At 44.8% G+C, this 14,259-nt stretch overlaps 1 protein-coding gene and 1 pseudogene across 2 annotated transcripts; both read right to left on the reverse strand.

The window, feature by feature from the left end:
- Nucleotides 1-115: 115 nt before the first annotated feature.
- Nucleotides 116-4,278, reverse strand: LOC116406427 (ficolin-1-A-like). The gene is made up of 9 exons (XM_018089632.2): nt 4,110-4,278; nt 3,840-3,953; nt 3,678-3,731; nt 3,305-3,340; nt 3,149-3,184; nt 1,753-1,880; nt 1,522-1,651; nt 1,282-1,416; nt 116-602 (listed from the first exon to the last, which is right to left on the reverse strand). Exons 1-9 carry the CDS (start codon nt 4,207-4,209, stop codon nt 352-354), a joined length of 984 nt encoding a protein of 327 aa, XP_017945121.1. The 5' UTR covers nt 4,210-4,278; the 3' UTR covers nt 116-351.
- A 1,536-nt stretch (nt 4,279-5,814) lies between these two features.
- On the reverse strand, nt 5,815-10,935 carry LOC100485529 (annotated as a pseudogene). The gene is made up of 9 exons (XR_208970.4): nt 10,590-10,935; nt 10,278-10,391; nt 10,144-10,197; nt 9,763-9,798; nt 9,123-9,158; nt 8,816-8,955; nt 8,496-8,625; nt 7,714-7,848; nt 5,815-7,021 (listed from the first exon to the last, which is right to left on the reverse strand). The product of XR_208970.4 is annotated as a ficolin-1-A-like (transcript).
- Between the last annotated feature and the right edge of the window lie 3,324 nt (nt 10,936-14,259).

Below are 14,259 nucleotides of genomic sequence, written 5' to 3' on the forward strand. Positions count from 1 at the left end.
TGTTGACTAGGTGATTTTATATCAGTCATTGACTCTACTGCCCAAACCAGCAAGGGGCTTGAGTTTCTGGACAGAGCCAGACGGCGGTACAGAAATCTTAATGGCCAATGGTGCGCCTGATTTGCAAAGGTTCATTTTATTGCGGGAATCAAAAGTAAAAGCAGGTAGATAAAGTTGGACAACCCCAGACATTAAGCTACAAAAAACGCTTTGAAAACAGATATTTAGTTGGTGAGTGCCCCTTTAAGAGGTTCTCTGGAAGTGAAAAGAAGCAGGAGGAGTAGAATATAAAGTTCTGTTGGGTCAGTACCGGCCAGTGGCTGTTGTCCATCATCAAGTCACCGCCCTTCCTTAAGGCTGGGGGCGAAACTTCATCTCCGACACCTTGTAGGAGTAATGTATCCCTTTGCCTGCGCCCCAATTAACCCCGTTGGCGTAGCTGGTGTGATTTCCACGCAGGTAGAGTCCGTTCAGGTTGGATGAGTGGCACTTTGTGTACCACCAGGCTCCTTTGAACATCTGAGCGCAGTTGCCACTATGAATGTCATTGTCTCTGTCTTTAGAGCTGAAGGGGTAGTTCTTGTGCCCGGAGAGGGAGTCCCCTGCGTGAGACAGGATGGGTTATATTGATAGAATACGCCCATTATTACACTCCCTTCATTCTTATTCTGTAGCATTTCTACATTTTGTTTGTAGGAATGTAGGAGAATAATAGCATAACATATAACATAACTACCTGGGCATATAGAGCCGCTCAGCCTCCCTTTCTATTACTCTATGACCCCACCAAGAGTACCCATCAAAGGGAAATGCTCCAGAGTTCCTTCTAAAGACCTTTTGCTTCATATTTCTAACCCCTAAGACAGGGATCCCCAACCTTTCTTACTCATGAGCCACAGTCAAATGTAAAAAGACTTGGGGAGCAACACAAGCATCATAAAAGTTAATGGAGGAGACAAATAAGGGCTGTGATTGACTATTAGGGAGCCCCTATGCACCCTATCAGCTTACAGGGGCTTTATTTGGTAGGAAATCTTGTTTTTATTCAAAACTTGCCCCCAAGTCAGGAATTCAAAATTAACTCCCTGGTTTGGGGGCACTGAGAGCAACATCCAAGGGGTTGGGGAGCAACATGTTGTCCCCGATTCTCCCCTTTGGGGCTACATGGCCATCTTGGTAAAGGCATGCATGGACACAACTAGGGGAACCCTCTAACAGTTCCATTATACAGCTCTGACTTATTTACCCAGATCCCTCACACATTCAGGGGGATATTTGTACCTGCGTCTCCTCCTGTGAAACCCCCCAGACTCAGGGTGTAGTTCTGGGCCTCCCCAGCGATACGGAAGTTGCTGTATGCGGCGTAAGTGCGCTGCTCACTGAAATCTGTCAGGTCCACCCGGAGCTGGAAATTCCCTGATTAAGGAAAAGACTGGTTATTGATAAACATAATAGCCAGGGGGTCAGGAAACAACCTGTGAGGCTCAAAGTCCAACAGGAAGTAGGAAATAGAGGTCTCACCTGTTGCTGTGAGGAGATGGAGATTATCGTTCCCCAACCAAAATTCACTCTCTTTGCGCCCGAACCCTCTCTTGTATGAATTCCAGTCTCGATAAAAATCCACCGAGCCGTCTGCTCGTCTCTGAAACACCTGGGGGGGGGGGGGGAGAATAATAGAGATTCCAATATCCATTAGTTATTAAGGTTGTGTTGTACGTCCTCATTAAAGACAAACACAGTTTCTCAACTTACTATCCATCCTCCTTCATCGGTTTCCATGTCACAGAGCACAGAGAGAGGGAGCCCATAGGGGGTGTAAATAGTGTACCAACCGCTGATTGTACCTCCCTGATCCAACCATTCCTTACAGTTCTGTGCAGCTGGGGAAAATAATATTGGTTATCCCACTGCTACTATATCCACCATCTCTCCCTACTATACCTGCTATCCCACAGCCCCAGTCCCTTCCCAGAGGCTATTATCCCACTGCTACTATAGGCACCATCTCTCCCTACTATACCTGCTATCCCACAGCCCCAGTCCCTTCCCAGAGGCTATTATCCCCCCACTGCTACTATAGGCACCATCTCTCCCTACTATACCTGCTATCCCACAGCCCCAGTCCCTTCCCAGAGGCTATTATCCCTCCACTGCTACTATAGGCACCATCTCTCCCTACTATACCTGCTATCCCACAGCCCCAGTCCCTTCCCAGAGGCTATTATCCCACTGCTACTATAGGCACCATCTCTCCCTACTATACCTGCTATCCCACAGCCCCAGTCCCTTCCCAGAGGCTATTATCCCCCCACTGCTACTATAGGCACCATCTCTCCCTACTATACCTGCTATCCCACAGCCCCAGTCCCTTCCCAGAAGCTATTATCCCCCCACTGCTACTATAGGCACCATCTCTCCCTACTGTACCTACTATCCCACAGCCCCAGTCCCTTCCCAGAGGCTATTATCCCCCCACTGCTACTATAGGCACCATCTCTCCCTACTATACCTGCTATCCCACAGCCCCAGTCCCTTCCCAGAAGCTATTATCCCCCCACTGCTACTATAGGCACCATCTCTCCCTACTATACCTGCTATCCCACAGCCCCAGTCCCTTCCCAGAGGCTATTATCCCCCCACTGCTACTATAGGCACCATCTCTCCCTACTATACCTGCTATCCCACAGCCCCAGTCCCTTCCCAGAGGCTATTATCCCCCCACTGCTACTATAGGCACCATCTCTCCCTACTATACCTGCTATCCCACAGCCCCAGTCCCTTCCCAGAGGCTATTATCCCCCCACTGCTACTATAGGCACCATCTCTCCCTACTATACCTGCTATCCCACAGCCCCAGTCCCTTCCCAGAGGCTATTATCCCACTGCTACTATAGGCACCATCTCTCCCTACTATACCTGCTATCCCACAGCCCCAGTCCCTTCCCAGAGGCTATTATCCCCCCACTGCTACTATAGGCACCATCTCTCCCTACTATACCTGCTATCCCACAGCCCCAGTCCCTTCCCAGAGGCTATTATCCCCCCACTGCTACTATAGGCACCATCTCTCCCTACTATACCTGCTATCCCACAGCCCCAGTCCCTTCCCAGGCTTTAAGCTTTAAATCAGTAACCAATGAGTACTTACTCCCTGGGACTGGCACACCTGGATCCCCTTGGTCACCTAAACAGGGGAGTAGAATACCATTCAGCCTCCTTACTTGCATGGCATCACACAAAGCACAGTTTCTCTCCATGAATGATATTTATTGTAATGGGAAATCCAACTAAATCCTGCACATACCTTTTTGCCCTTTTTGCCCCGGATTCCCCTGCTCTCCTGTGGAAAAGAACATAGAATGTAAATAGTTAAATGTCCATTTCTTTATTTGATTTACTAGCCCTAGGCAGCTGCTTCTAATTGAAATTGCAATAAATGCAACTAACTACACTACTTCTATAGAGTTTATTAATGGACCTCAAATTAGAGGCTGCTACAGAGGGGGGATACTGTGGCTTTAACTGGGATACAAACAAGCAAAGAAGTTCAGGTATGAGATGGAGTATGAGATGGAGTATGAGGGTAGGTTATACAATGTATATCATGGACTGGGTATTAACGTGTCTACTATCCAAAGATGAATTTCCTTACGGAGTTTGTTGAGTTGTGTATTTACCTTTTAAGCCAGTGGGTCCCATGTTCCCAGGAACCCCAGGCGCTCCTGTCTCCCCTGGAAATACATTATGGGGAAATGTTACCAGTTTCCCTTGTATGATTGTTACGAGTAATAGATATGTCTGTAGTAGGTTCTGGAGTAGCAGAGAAGAATATCACTTACCTTTTGCTCCTGCAGGACCAGCAGGCCCTTGTGGTCCCTGTATTCCAGGGCTCCCAGGACATCCTCGCAGAATGCTCAGCTTGTCTGAAGCCCCTACTCCAATCACTTTGACATCTTAGGAAAGAGAATGGGTTTATGTGACTTGTTTCTCACCTCATTTATCTTGATCTATGGATCTCCCTTCAGTTCCACCCAACACAGTGAACTCCAAAGAGCTGGTCTTGTTGGTTGGGGCATTGGATTCACTGAGAGTGAGACGGAATCACTTACCTGGGCAGGTCTCCTCTGCAGAGGAAAGGATGGCGGCCACCAAGAGGAGAAAGCTCTGCACCCACCCACTCATGGTTCTTCTTGCAGTGCAAATACCCATATTGAGGGTAACTCACCCTTTTATAAGCAGTGGCCTATGTTCCTCCTCCAAACTCTCATTACAATGGGATTGCCTGGATTTACTGCTGTGAAGTAACCTGCATTACTAAACCGGAACCTGCCTGGTTACTGCCAATTCCCACATCCGCTGCGGTTTCTGCTCAATTTGTTGACTTTGCGGTTTTACAAAAGTAATTAACTCTTCCTATGAAACCAGCCAGGGGCTTCCATGTCCGAATGAAACCTAAAAGAATCATAAAGGCCTCCAATATTTATGATTATTTACCTATACAAGAGGTCTCCTGATCTTCAGTTGATATGTTAGGTGGAAAGAAAACCCAGCAAGATGCAATTAGTTGTGTTCAAAAGAAGATCAACTGTTGGTGCCCCAGTTGCAGGAGACCAATGAGACCATTTTAACAGAACCAGTTCCACCCTGTGGTGTGAACACTGTTCCTTTACAATGTTCTCAAAATTCCAAGATATTAATTCCCCACTACAAGACTTATAGAAACCAGGATGGTGTCACATGCTTTCCATGACCTCTCCATTCACCAGATCTAACCATCACTGAACCTTTATGGAAGTTCTGCTGTGTAAAGCTTTTCACCCTCTTCATCCTTCAAAGAACAGGAGGCCTTTCTTCTTAAAGAACGGTGAGATAACCCTTTACCCAAAAATATCTGAAGCAAATGATTTATTAAGGGAGTGACTTATAATTTAGGTCTAAGAACCTTCTTCAGGTCAAGGGAAGGAGATCAACAGGAAGAAGGGTTTTATAGTTTGTTACCTGCTGTTCTCTTTATTTCTATATGTATTTAGAATGATAACATCAGAGACAAGTTGAGAATGAATACAACTGAAACATAGTTTGAGGGGCCAGTTGCACATGTATCTACAGACCCCAGATGTTCTGAACTTTAGTTTACATCCCCTGGGCTTCATTGGTACCTTGTATTCATTAGGGTTTACCTTTTTGACATTAGTGCTGACATCTCGTTTGGGATTAGTATGATAGAATGTAGGTGCATTGAGTTCTAACAGTACTGGGGGGACACTGGTTCCACTTTAAATACAGGTATGAGATCCCTTATCCAGAAACCTGTTATCCAGAAAGCTCAGAGTTACGGTAAGCCTGTCTCCCATAGACTCCATTTTAATCAAATAAATCAGAATTTTAAAACTGATTTCCTTTTTCTCTGTACTAATAAAACTGTACCTTGTAATTGATCCCAACTAAGATATAATTACCCCTTATTGGGGCAGAACAGCCCTATTGGGTTTATTTAATGGTTAAATGATTCCCTTTTCTCTGTAATAATAAAACAGTACCTGTACTTGATCCCAACTAAGATATAATTACCCCTTATTGGGGGCAGAACAGCCCTATTGGGTTTATTTAATGGTTAAATGATTCCCTTTTCTCTGTAATAATAAAACAGTACCTGTACTTGATCCCAACTAAGATATAATTACCCCTTATTGGGGCAGAACAGCCCTATTGGGTTTATTTCATGGTTAAATGATTCCCTTTTCTCTGTAATAATAAAACAGTACCTGTACTTGATCCCAACTAAGATAGAAATAATCCTTATTGGACGCAAAACAATTCTATTAGGTTTTATTTTTGATTTTTTTAGTAGACTTAAGGTATGGAGATCCAAATCACGGAAAGACCCCTTATCCGGAATACCCTTGGTCCCGAGCATTCTGGATAACGGGTCTTACACCTGTACTATAATTTGGGGAGCTAGGACCCAAGATTTAGGCTCTATGTATGTTTGTGTACTGTACAAGTCAAAACAAGCCTCTTATCATCCAACACAGAGCTCCTCAACTGGCAGTAGAAGTTGGTCATCATCGTTCAAGTAGCCATATAAGTCCAAGTAGCCATATAAGTCCACGCCTGTGGCCTATCCACCCCCACCTGCGCCTTGACATCTGCTCTTATTACACTGGTGCTAAATCGAAAAGCCCAACAATATCACGTGGGACAAGATGGTCAAGAATGAAAATCAAGTCTCGGAAATAATAGCAATGCTCAGTTGAGAAGATAAAGGTTGGTCTTTAAGAGATGATCAGTGTTTATTAACTGTGCTATGATTCTGAACTATATAAACACTTCCATAATGGCAGACGTCCATGAAATAACCCCACCTCCAGGGCAGTTGAAAACAATCAGCTCCCTATATGTCTTCTTGATTCTCCCTACTTTCTGCTCTTGGGCAGTTCTCCCTCCATTTACTAGACACGATGTGGCTTTAGCCCTAATAGATAAGACTGGTGGATTTTCTCATGGCCTAAGAGCCTAGATAGTACAACTCTGTGCTTGCAGCATTAAGTATTAGGTATAAATGAAACTAATGGCTTTTGCAATGGAAATGGCTCGTTTAATAAACAATTGAACAAACAGGTCAGTGTCTAGTTGCTCTGTTCTACAGAGGGACCACAACAGCTGAGGTTTCTAGTCCCAAAATTGACCTTGGGTGATCATCAGTTCAATATTGTTAAATAGAAGCCTTGACTTGGTCCCACCATCCTTTTTTTTTATGTTTAAGACTGGGGGCGAAACTTCATTGTGGACACTTTGTATGAGTATTGATACCCCCTGCCCGAGCTCCAAATGGCACCATTGTAACGTAAGTAAGTAGTAAGATCGCCTGGCAGGTAAAGTCCATTCAGGCTGGACAAAATGCAGCTGTCATACCACCAGCCTCCTTGGAAATCGTCGGAGCAGTTAATAGTGGGGTGAGAGTCGTTGTCTCTGTCTTTGGTGGTGAATCCTTTGTTTCTGTGGCCAGACAAGGAGTCACCTGCAAGAGAGAGGAACAGATTTAAGGAGACATACAGATACAAGAGCAATTATTTCCCAAGAAATGTACCTTTAAAAGTTAAGTAGCACCCAACCCTTACATTGCTTGCTGGTTGCTATCGCAAGTAAGGAAGCCCAGGGCCTTCAGCACTGTAGGATCTTAGCCTACGTTCAGCTAGGTGGACCTGACAGGGAACTGCAGTTGACCTTTCCCAGTGCAAAAGCTGATCTGTGATTGACTCTCCATCTCTGACTGTGCTAACTGGGAGAACCATTTAGATGTGTTTGTAATGCATACAGTAAAGGAAGAAGATCTACTGGTGTTTATTATCCATCATAGCCAATATGATATACCTGGAGAAGTCAAGTCCTCTGCATTCTACCTGATCAGAGTCGCTAACACTAGGGTCAGTTTTCTAAGGAGCCTAGTATCCTGCCTGTATGTTTATGAAGTGTGGGAGCAAACCCGGATATCTCACACAGGGAGCACATACAAACTCCCTTCAGATAGGGCTCTGGCTGGAAGAGAACCTAGGGCCCCAAGTGCTACAAGGAAGCAATGCTAACCTCTGCATCACTGTGAAATACAGGATCATTAACCTTAAACATATGTCTTGTTGGACTTCTTATGTTTTACAGCATCCAGAACCACAGCTGAACCCCAATCCCTCACATTCAGGGGGGTATTTCTACCTGCGTCTCCTCCAGTGAAACTCCCCAGACTCAGGGTGTAGTTCTGGGACTCCCGAGCTATACTGAAGTTGCTGTATGTAGCATAAGTGTGCTGCTCACTGAAATCTGTCAGGTCGACTCGAAGCTGGAAATTCCCTAAACAGAGAAACATTAAATAGCTATAGATCGAAAAAAATACAATTTTAGAATACCAAATTTTAGGGTGTTCTAGATAATGGATCCCATACATCTAGAAAGGACTCAATGCTTTTCCAGTATAGTTTAACCATCCTATTTGACCACGAAGAGTCTGAAATACTCTATATTTTATACATAGTTACATAGTTACATAGGCTTGAAAAAAGACCGTAGTCCCTCAAGTTCAACCCTTCCAAGTAAACCCAGCACCCACACCTACCAATCTATACACTCACATACATACACTATATATACAACCACTAATACTAACTGTAGATATTAGTATCACAATAGCCTTGGACATTCTGCTTGTTGAAAAACTTATACATTTCTGCTCCTCAAGTGTCCTCATGTTTGTAAAACTACTCAAGTCTTGCTTGTTTTCATCTCCACAGCTCCTTAGAGAGAAGGTGCCACTTTAATCCCTAGAATGGGGCACCCAATTAAGGCAAAAATACACCTAAATATTAGTTGAGCAAATACAGGGGGTTCTACTCTCTATAAAGTCTAACCTAACTCCTTTAGCCAAGACTTGGGAGCACTTTGGCCCTCAGAAACCCTCAATAACCTTTTAATTCTACAAAACAAGGCAAGATGGCCCCTACCTGTGGCTGTAAGAAGATGGAGATTCTCATTCCCCAACCAAAACTCGCCATTTTGATGGCCAAATCCTCTCTTGTAAGAATCCCACTCACGGAAAAAATCTACCGAGCCATCCATGCGCCTCTGGAAGACCTGGAGAGTTTGATAGTGCTTGGTTTCAAAAGATCTTAAAGTGCTTCAATCTTAACCTATAGGCCTAGATGTCTCCAACATAGGTTCCTGCAGAACATTATTCTCCAACAGCCATTGACTGGGCAGAACCAACAGGGTAAAATACATCCCATATTTTTATTTGCCCATTAGAACTATCTGCAAGCCAAGCCCCCCAACTTAGTATCCATCCTCCTCCATCGGTTTCCATATCACAGGGCACAGAGAGAGGGAGCCCATAGGGGGTGTAAATAGTGTACCAACTGCTGATTGTACCTCCCTGATCCAACCATTCCTTACAGTTCTGTGCAGCTGGGGAAACAACATATGGATTACCCATTGTTTCCTCATTAGGAAATAACATGATGTTCTGCGTGATTCCTTACCAAATTATACCAATCCATGTCAACTATAAGGGGCTTGTATAGCAGGTTTTTGGTGGACGATTGCCTGTATGTTTCAAAAACTGGGATACACACTTCCTTGTGCTAGAATGCCTTGGTCTCCTTTGTCACCTAGAAAGAGATATTAGATACTTCCATTAGATAGTCTTCCATCAATGGCATTTCATTGATTAATAACTTCTATATTACAAAAGAAGACTGGTTGAACACTTCTTGATCCACTGGACATCCATTTGGAACTGAAAATTTTCTGTAGGCCCCAAGGTCCAATGTAATTGATCCCATCTTGTTTGTAAGTTAACAGTAAAGTTAATCTAATGATAAGTTATAGTTCCAACTTGGGTGGCCAAAACCCAGTCAATGTTGATGGAAACTGGGATAATGTTCTACCACCTATTAAATGTGTTATGTTGATAGTTGTGACTACCAACAGAAAAGGTCAGGGCATTTAAGAAGCTATGGAGCAACAGCTCTTAACAAATAGCTAAATACAGTGCACGCTCCTCTGTAGCAATGATCAGCTGAAGTGTTTCCTATTCTGAAGAGGAACCAGGTCTTTCTAAAGCCTTTCCTCTGAGCTTGGGAACACAATGTAGCTCTGTAACCCTCATTACATTTGTAGAGATGCCTACATTTCATTGGTATCTCAAGGTGGTACACCGAAGGGTTAACCTTGATGTCTGATACAATTTAAGAAGAGCTTTACATGCTTTACCTTTTCATCCCTTAGTTCCTGGATTTCCCATTTCTCCTGTGGATGAAAATATTTTATTATATCAAGTTTCATATTTGCCCAAAGGTTCCTTAAGTTTCAAAGTAGCAAGTGACCTCAGATGGGCCACTACTTCGGGGAGAATTTTAATACTTATAGAGATGTGGACACCTACTTTGGTAGGACACACAGAAGACATATCTTGTACCAACATGGGCTGAAATATCCTAGGATGGGTGTCAAGCCCATATTACCCAGATGAGAGTTCAGCAGTGACCTACCTTCAGTATATGATAAGAGGGAGGTGTTTGTATGACTTAGATGGTGCCCCAAGACAATCCTGTTGAAACAATGTTCTTCTAATTACATAATGGAACTTGTTACCTTTCATCCCAGTTGGTCCGCTCTTACCAGGAATCCCAGGCGATCCCTTCTCTCCTGCAAAGTCATCATGGAAAAAGGTCACCATTTTCTATTGTGTTTCACGGCTCTCGTTACTGTTGGTCATTGATTTTTACCTTTAGCTCCTGCAGGTCCAACAGGCCCCTCTGCTCCTGGTACTCCTGGTAACCCAGGACATCCTCGCAGAATGGTCAGCTAGTCCGAAGCCCCCACCCCAATGACTTTCACATCTGGTGGTGGGGAGAACATACAAGTAGATGGATTAGTATCAGCAGATGATACAACATCATGTTGGAGAGTAGGAAACAAATAAAAAGAACATAGGCATCATTACTATCAGGTCAATGTTGCAAAGTAACACTTTACCCATTGGCCAGTACTGTTGGTTGGTGCACTGTATGCCCTGTCAGTGTGAGGGCAGAACTGACCTGGGCAGGTCTCCTCAGCATAAGAAAGTATGGCGCCCACCAAGAGTAGAAAGCTCTGTATACATCCAGTCATGGTTCCTCTTGTAACTTACAAGTATCCGATTTGGGGGAACCCAGCCTTTTATAGCAGTGGGAGAGAACATTCTCCAGATTCCGTCCAACCTCCAAGCACTCATCATATTGGAACTGCGTCATCTCTGTGCCCTGATGGATTTTCTGATCTGAGGAACCTGCATTTCTCAACCGGAACCTGCCTGGTTGCTGCCAGTTCCCACATCTGCTGCAGTTTTTGCTCGAGTTGCTGGTGGTTTTACAGTAGCCATTTACTCTTTCCATCAAACCAGTAGAGAGCTAATGTGTCTGGATACACAGGGGAAAATTACCTTAGAAAATATTAACCAGAATCAGAGAATTGACATCCATTGAATGTATAAATGTATAAAATAGCCCCAGCCTGAAGGCCAGTTAGAGGGGATTTGGGGTGAGTGCTTATTTGTGCCCTGGGTACCCCTGGAACTATAGCGGGGTGACTGTTACCCCAATGTTTCTATATATCTGTAACCTTGTTATGGGCTAAGGGGGCCCAGCCTGAAGGCCAGTTAGGGGGGGATTTGGGGTGAGTGCTTATTTGTGCCCAGGGTACCCCTGGAACTATAGCGGGGTGACTGTTTCCCCAATGTTTCTATATATCTGTAACCTTGTTATGGGCTAAGGGGGCCCAGCCTGAAGGCCAGTTAGGGGGGATTTGGGGTGAGTGCTTATTTGTGCCCTGGGTACCCCTGGAACTATAGCGGGGTGACTTTTACCCCAATGTTTCTATATATCTGTAACCTTGTTATGGGCTAAGGGGGCCCAGCCTGAAGGCCAGTTAGGGGGGGATTTGGGGTGAGTGCTTATTTGTGCCCTGGGTACCCCTGGAACTATAGCGGGGTGACTTTTACCCCAATGTTTCTATATATCTGTAACCTTGTTATGGGCTAAGGGGGCCCAGCCTGAATGCCAGTTAGGGGGGGATTTGGGGTGAGTGCTTGTGCCCTGGGTACCCCTGGAACTATAGCGGGGTGACTGTTACCCCAATGTTTCTATATATCTGTAACCTTGTTATGGGCTAAGGGGGCCCAGCCTGAAGGCCAGTTAGGGGGGGATTTGGGGTGAGTGCTTATTTGTGCCCTGGGTACCCCTGGAACTATAGCGGGGTGACTGTTACCCCAATGTTTCTATATATCTGTAACCTTGTTATGGGCTAAGGGGGCCCAGCCTGAAGGCCAGTTAGGGGGGATTTGGGGTGAGTGCTTATTTGTGCCCTGGGTACCCCTGGAACTATAGCGGGGTGACTGTTACCCCAATGTTTCTATATATCTGTAACCTTGTTATGGGCTAAGGGGGCCCAGCCTGAAGGCCAGTTAGGGGGGATTTGGGGTGAGTGCTTATTTGTGCCCTGGGTACCCCTGCAACTATAGCGGGGTGACTGTTACCCCAATGTTTCTATATATCTGTAACCTTGTTATGGGCTAAGGGGGCCCAGCCTGAAGGCCAGTTAGGGGGGATTTGGGGTGAGTGCTTATTTGTGCCCTGGGTACCCCTGCAACTATAGCGGGGTGACTGTTACCCCAATGTTTCTATATATCTGTAACCTTGTTATGGGCTAAGGGGGCCCAGCCTGAAGGGCAGTTAGGGGGGGATTTGGGGTGAGTGCTTATTTGTGCCCTGGGTACCCCTGGAACTATAGGGGGGTGACTTTTACCCCAATGTTTCTATATATCTGTAACCTTGTTATGGGCTAAGGGGGCCCAACCTGAAGGCCAGTTAGGGGGGGATTTGGGGTGAGTGCTTATTTGTGCCCTGGGTACCCCTGGAACTATAGCGGGGTGACTGTTACCCCAATGTTTCTATATATCTGTAACCTTGTTATGGGCTAAGGGGGCCCAGCCTGAAGGCCAGTTAGGGGGGGATTTGGGGTGAGTGCTTATTTGTGCCCTGGGAACCCCTGGAACTATAGCGGGGTGACTGTTACCCCAATGTTTCTATATATCTGTAACCTTGTTATGGACTAAGGGGGCCCAGCCTGAATGCCAGTTAGGGGGGGATTTGGGTCATATATAAGTTATATAATGTATATGTAGCAGGCACCAGTCTTTGCCTACCTTAAGAAAAGTAACCCCAGTATGGTGCTTCAGCAGGAGACCCGCTAAGTGGGGCAATACCTACTGGCACTGGGAAAGCCTTGAGTATCATAGGATGAATCTTAAAGCCCCAATAGAGGACGGAGACCTTGGTCGTCCGGACCTCAGTCTTTCCTATCTGGATCCCCAGCTATAACACACTGCCTGGTGATTTGACCCAGAACCTTCTAATCCCATCTTTGATCTCCAGACCATGATAATTGGATTAATGGAGCCTACTGACCTGTTCTTCATCTTCAACCATCCAGTTTTACTGAATACACAATGTTAGCTTGACCACTGTGTTCTCAAAGCTCACCTGCCTCTATGGTTACCTTCACTTAAACCATTTGAAGGCCATACATGTTTCTTGCTATTGAGCTGCTCAAAAAATACTAATTATCAGTGTTTCTGTGGGGGAAAATCACTTTTCCTGGATCTACACAGAAGTGAGAGTGTGTTGCACAACACACATTGCTACAGGCTTGCCTCACATTGTGCTCATTGCGAAACGAGTGGCACTTTTTGTGCTGTGTCAAATCTTACGCCACATGTTTCTGTATTTCTTGATGGCGCCAATTTCTTAATCACCCCGGACTGAATGTGCAGGATTTGTAAACTGCAGTCAGCTTTTTTTTTGGCTGAGGTTTGTGCAACTGGGGAGGAACGAATCCTAATTTCCTAAATTTGAAGAGATTTTATACAAGTTTTACTCATGTAGTGTTCAACGCTTGTACCTACTAACTGTCGATTTTATATGTACGGTATCTTGTTTTAAAGTGGTTCGGCACATACATTACAAATACCTGGCTGCCAGGGTTCCATATTGTGAGCATTGATCACTTTCCTCATTATTTATTTTTTGGACCCATGGGTAGAGTCTCCATTGAGAAGAACGGGGTCTGCAAACTCCTATGTTCCCAAGTGGTGTAACTTAAATGAAAGACCACCACAAGGGAATGCAAAAAGAAAGGCCAGTACAGAGGAACCCAAATAAAATGAGGTCCCTTTTGAGGTTGAAGGTGATGTCTATGTCTTCAATATTGTGAGCTTTGATCACTTTCCTCATTATTTATATTCTTGGACCCATGGGTACAGTCTCCATTGAGAAGAACGGGGTCTGCAAACTCCAAGTGGTGTGACTTAAATGAAAGACCACCACAAGGGAATGCAAAAAGAAAGGCCAGTACAGAGGAACCCAAATAAAATGAGGTCCCTTTTGAGGTTGAAGGTGATGTCTATGTCTTCAATATTGTGAGCTTTGATCACTTTCCTCATTATTTATATTCTTTGACCCATGGGTACAGTCTCCATTGAGAAGAACGGGGTCTGTAAGTTCCTATGTCCCCAAGTGGTGTAACTTAAATGAAAGACCACCGCAAGGGAATGCAAAAAGAAAGGCCATTGCATAGGAACCCTAATAAAACTAGGTCCCTTTTGAGGTTGAAGGTGAGGTCTATGTCTTCAATGACTTCCAATGGCTCTTAGCTATTCTGAAAATTCTGCTC

This window comes from Xenopus tropicalis, chromosome 8, assembly GCF_000004195.4.
Source record: "Xenopus tropicalis strain Nigerian chromosome 8, UCB_Xtro_10.0, whole genome shotgun sequence".
Taxonomy (NCBI): domain Eukaryota; kingdom Metazoa; phylum Chordata; class Amphibia; order Anura; family Pipidae; genus Xenopus; species Xenopus tropicalis.

Excerpts from the sequence above, each read along its gene's own strand:
- LOC116406427 (XM_018089632.2), bottom strand. The coding sequence starts at position 4,209 with ATGGGTATTTGCACTGCAAGAAGAACCATGAGTGGGTGGGTGCAGAGC. Across the intron at positions 3,954-4,109 it reads TGCAGAGGAGACCTGCCCAG|ATGTCAAAGTGATTGGAGTA; the intron begins GTAAGTGATTCC and ends CTCTTTCCTAAG. Across the intron at positions 3,185-3,304 it reads GGGGCAAAAAGGGCAAAAAG|GTGACCAAGGGGATCCAGGT; the intron begins GTATGTGCAGGA and ends TCCCCTGTTTAG.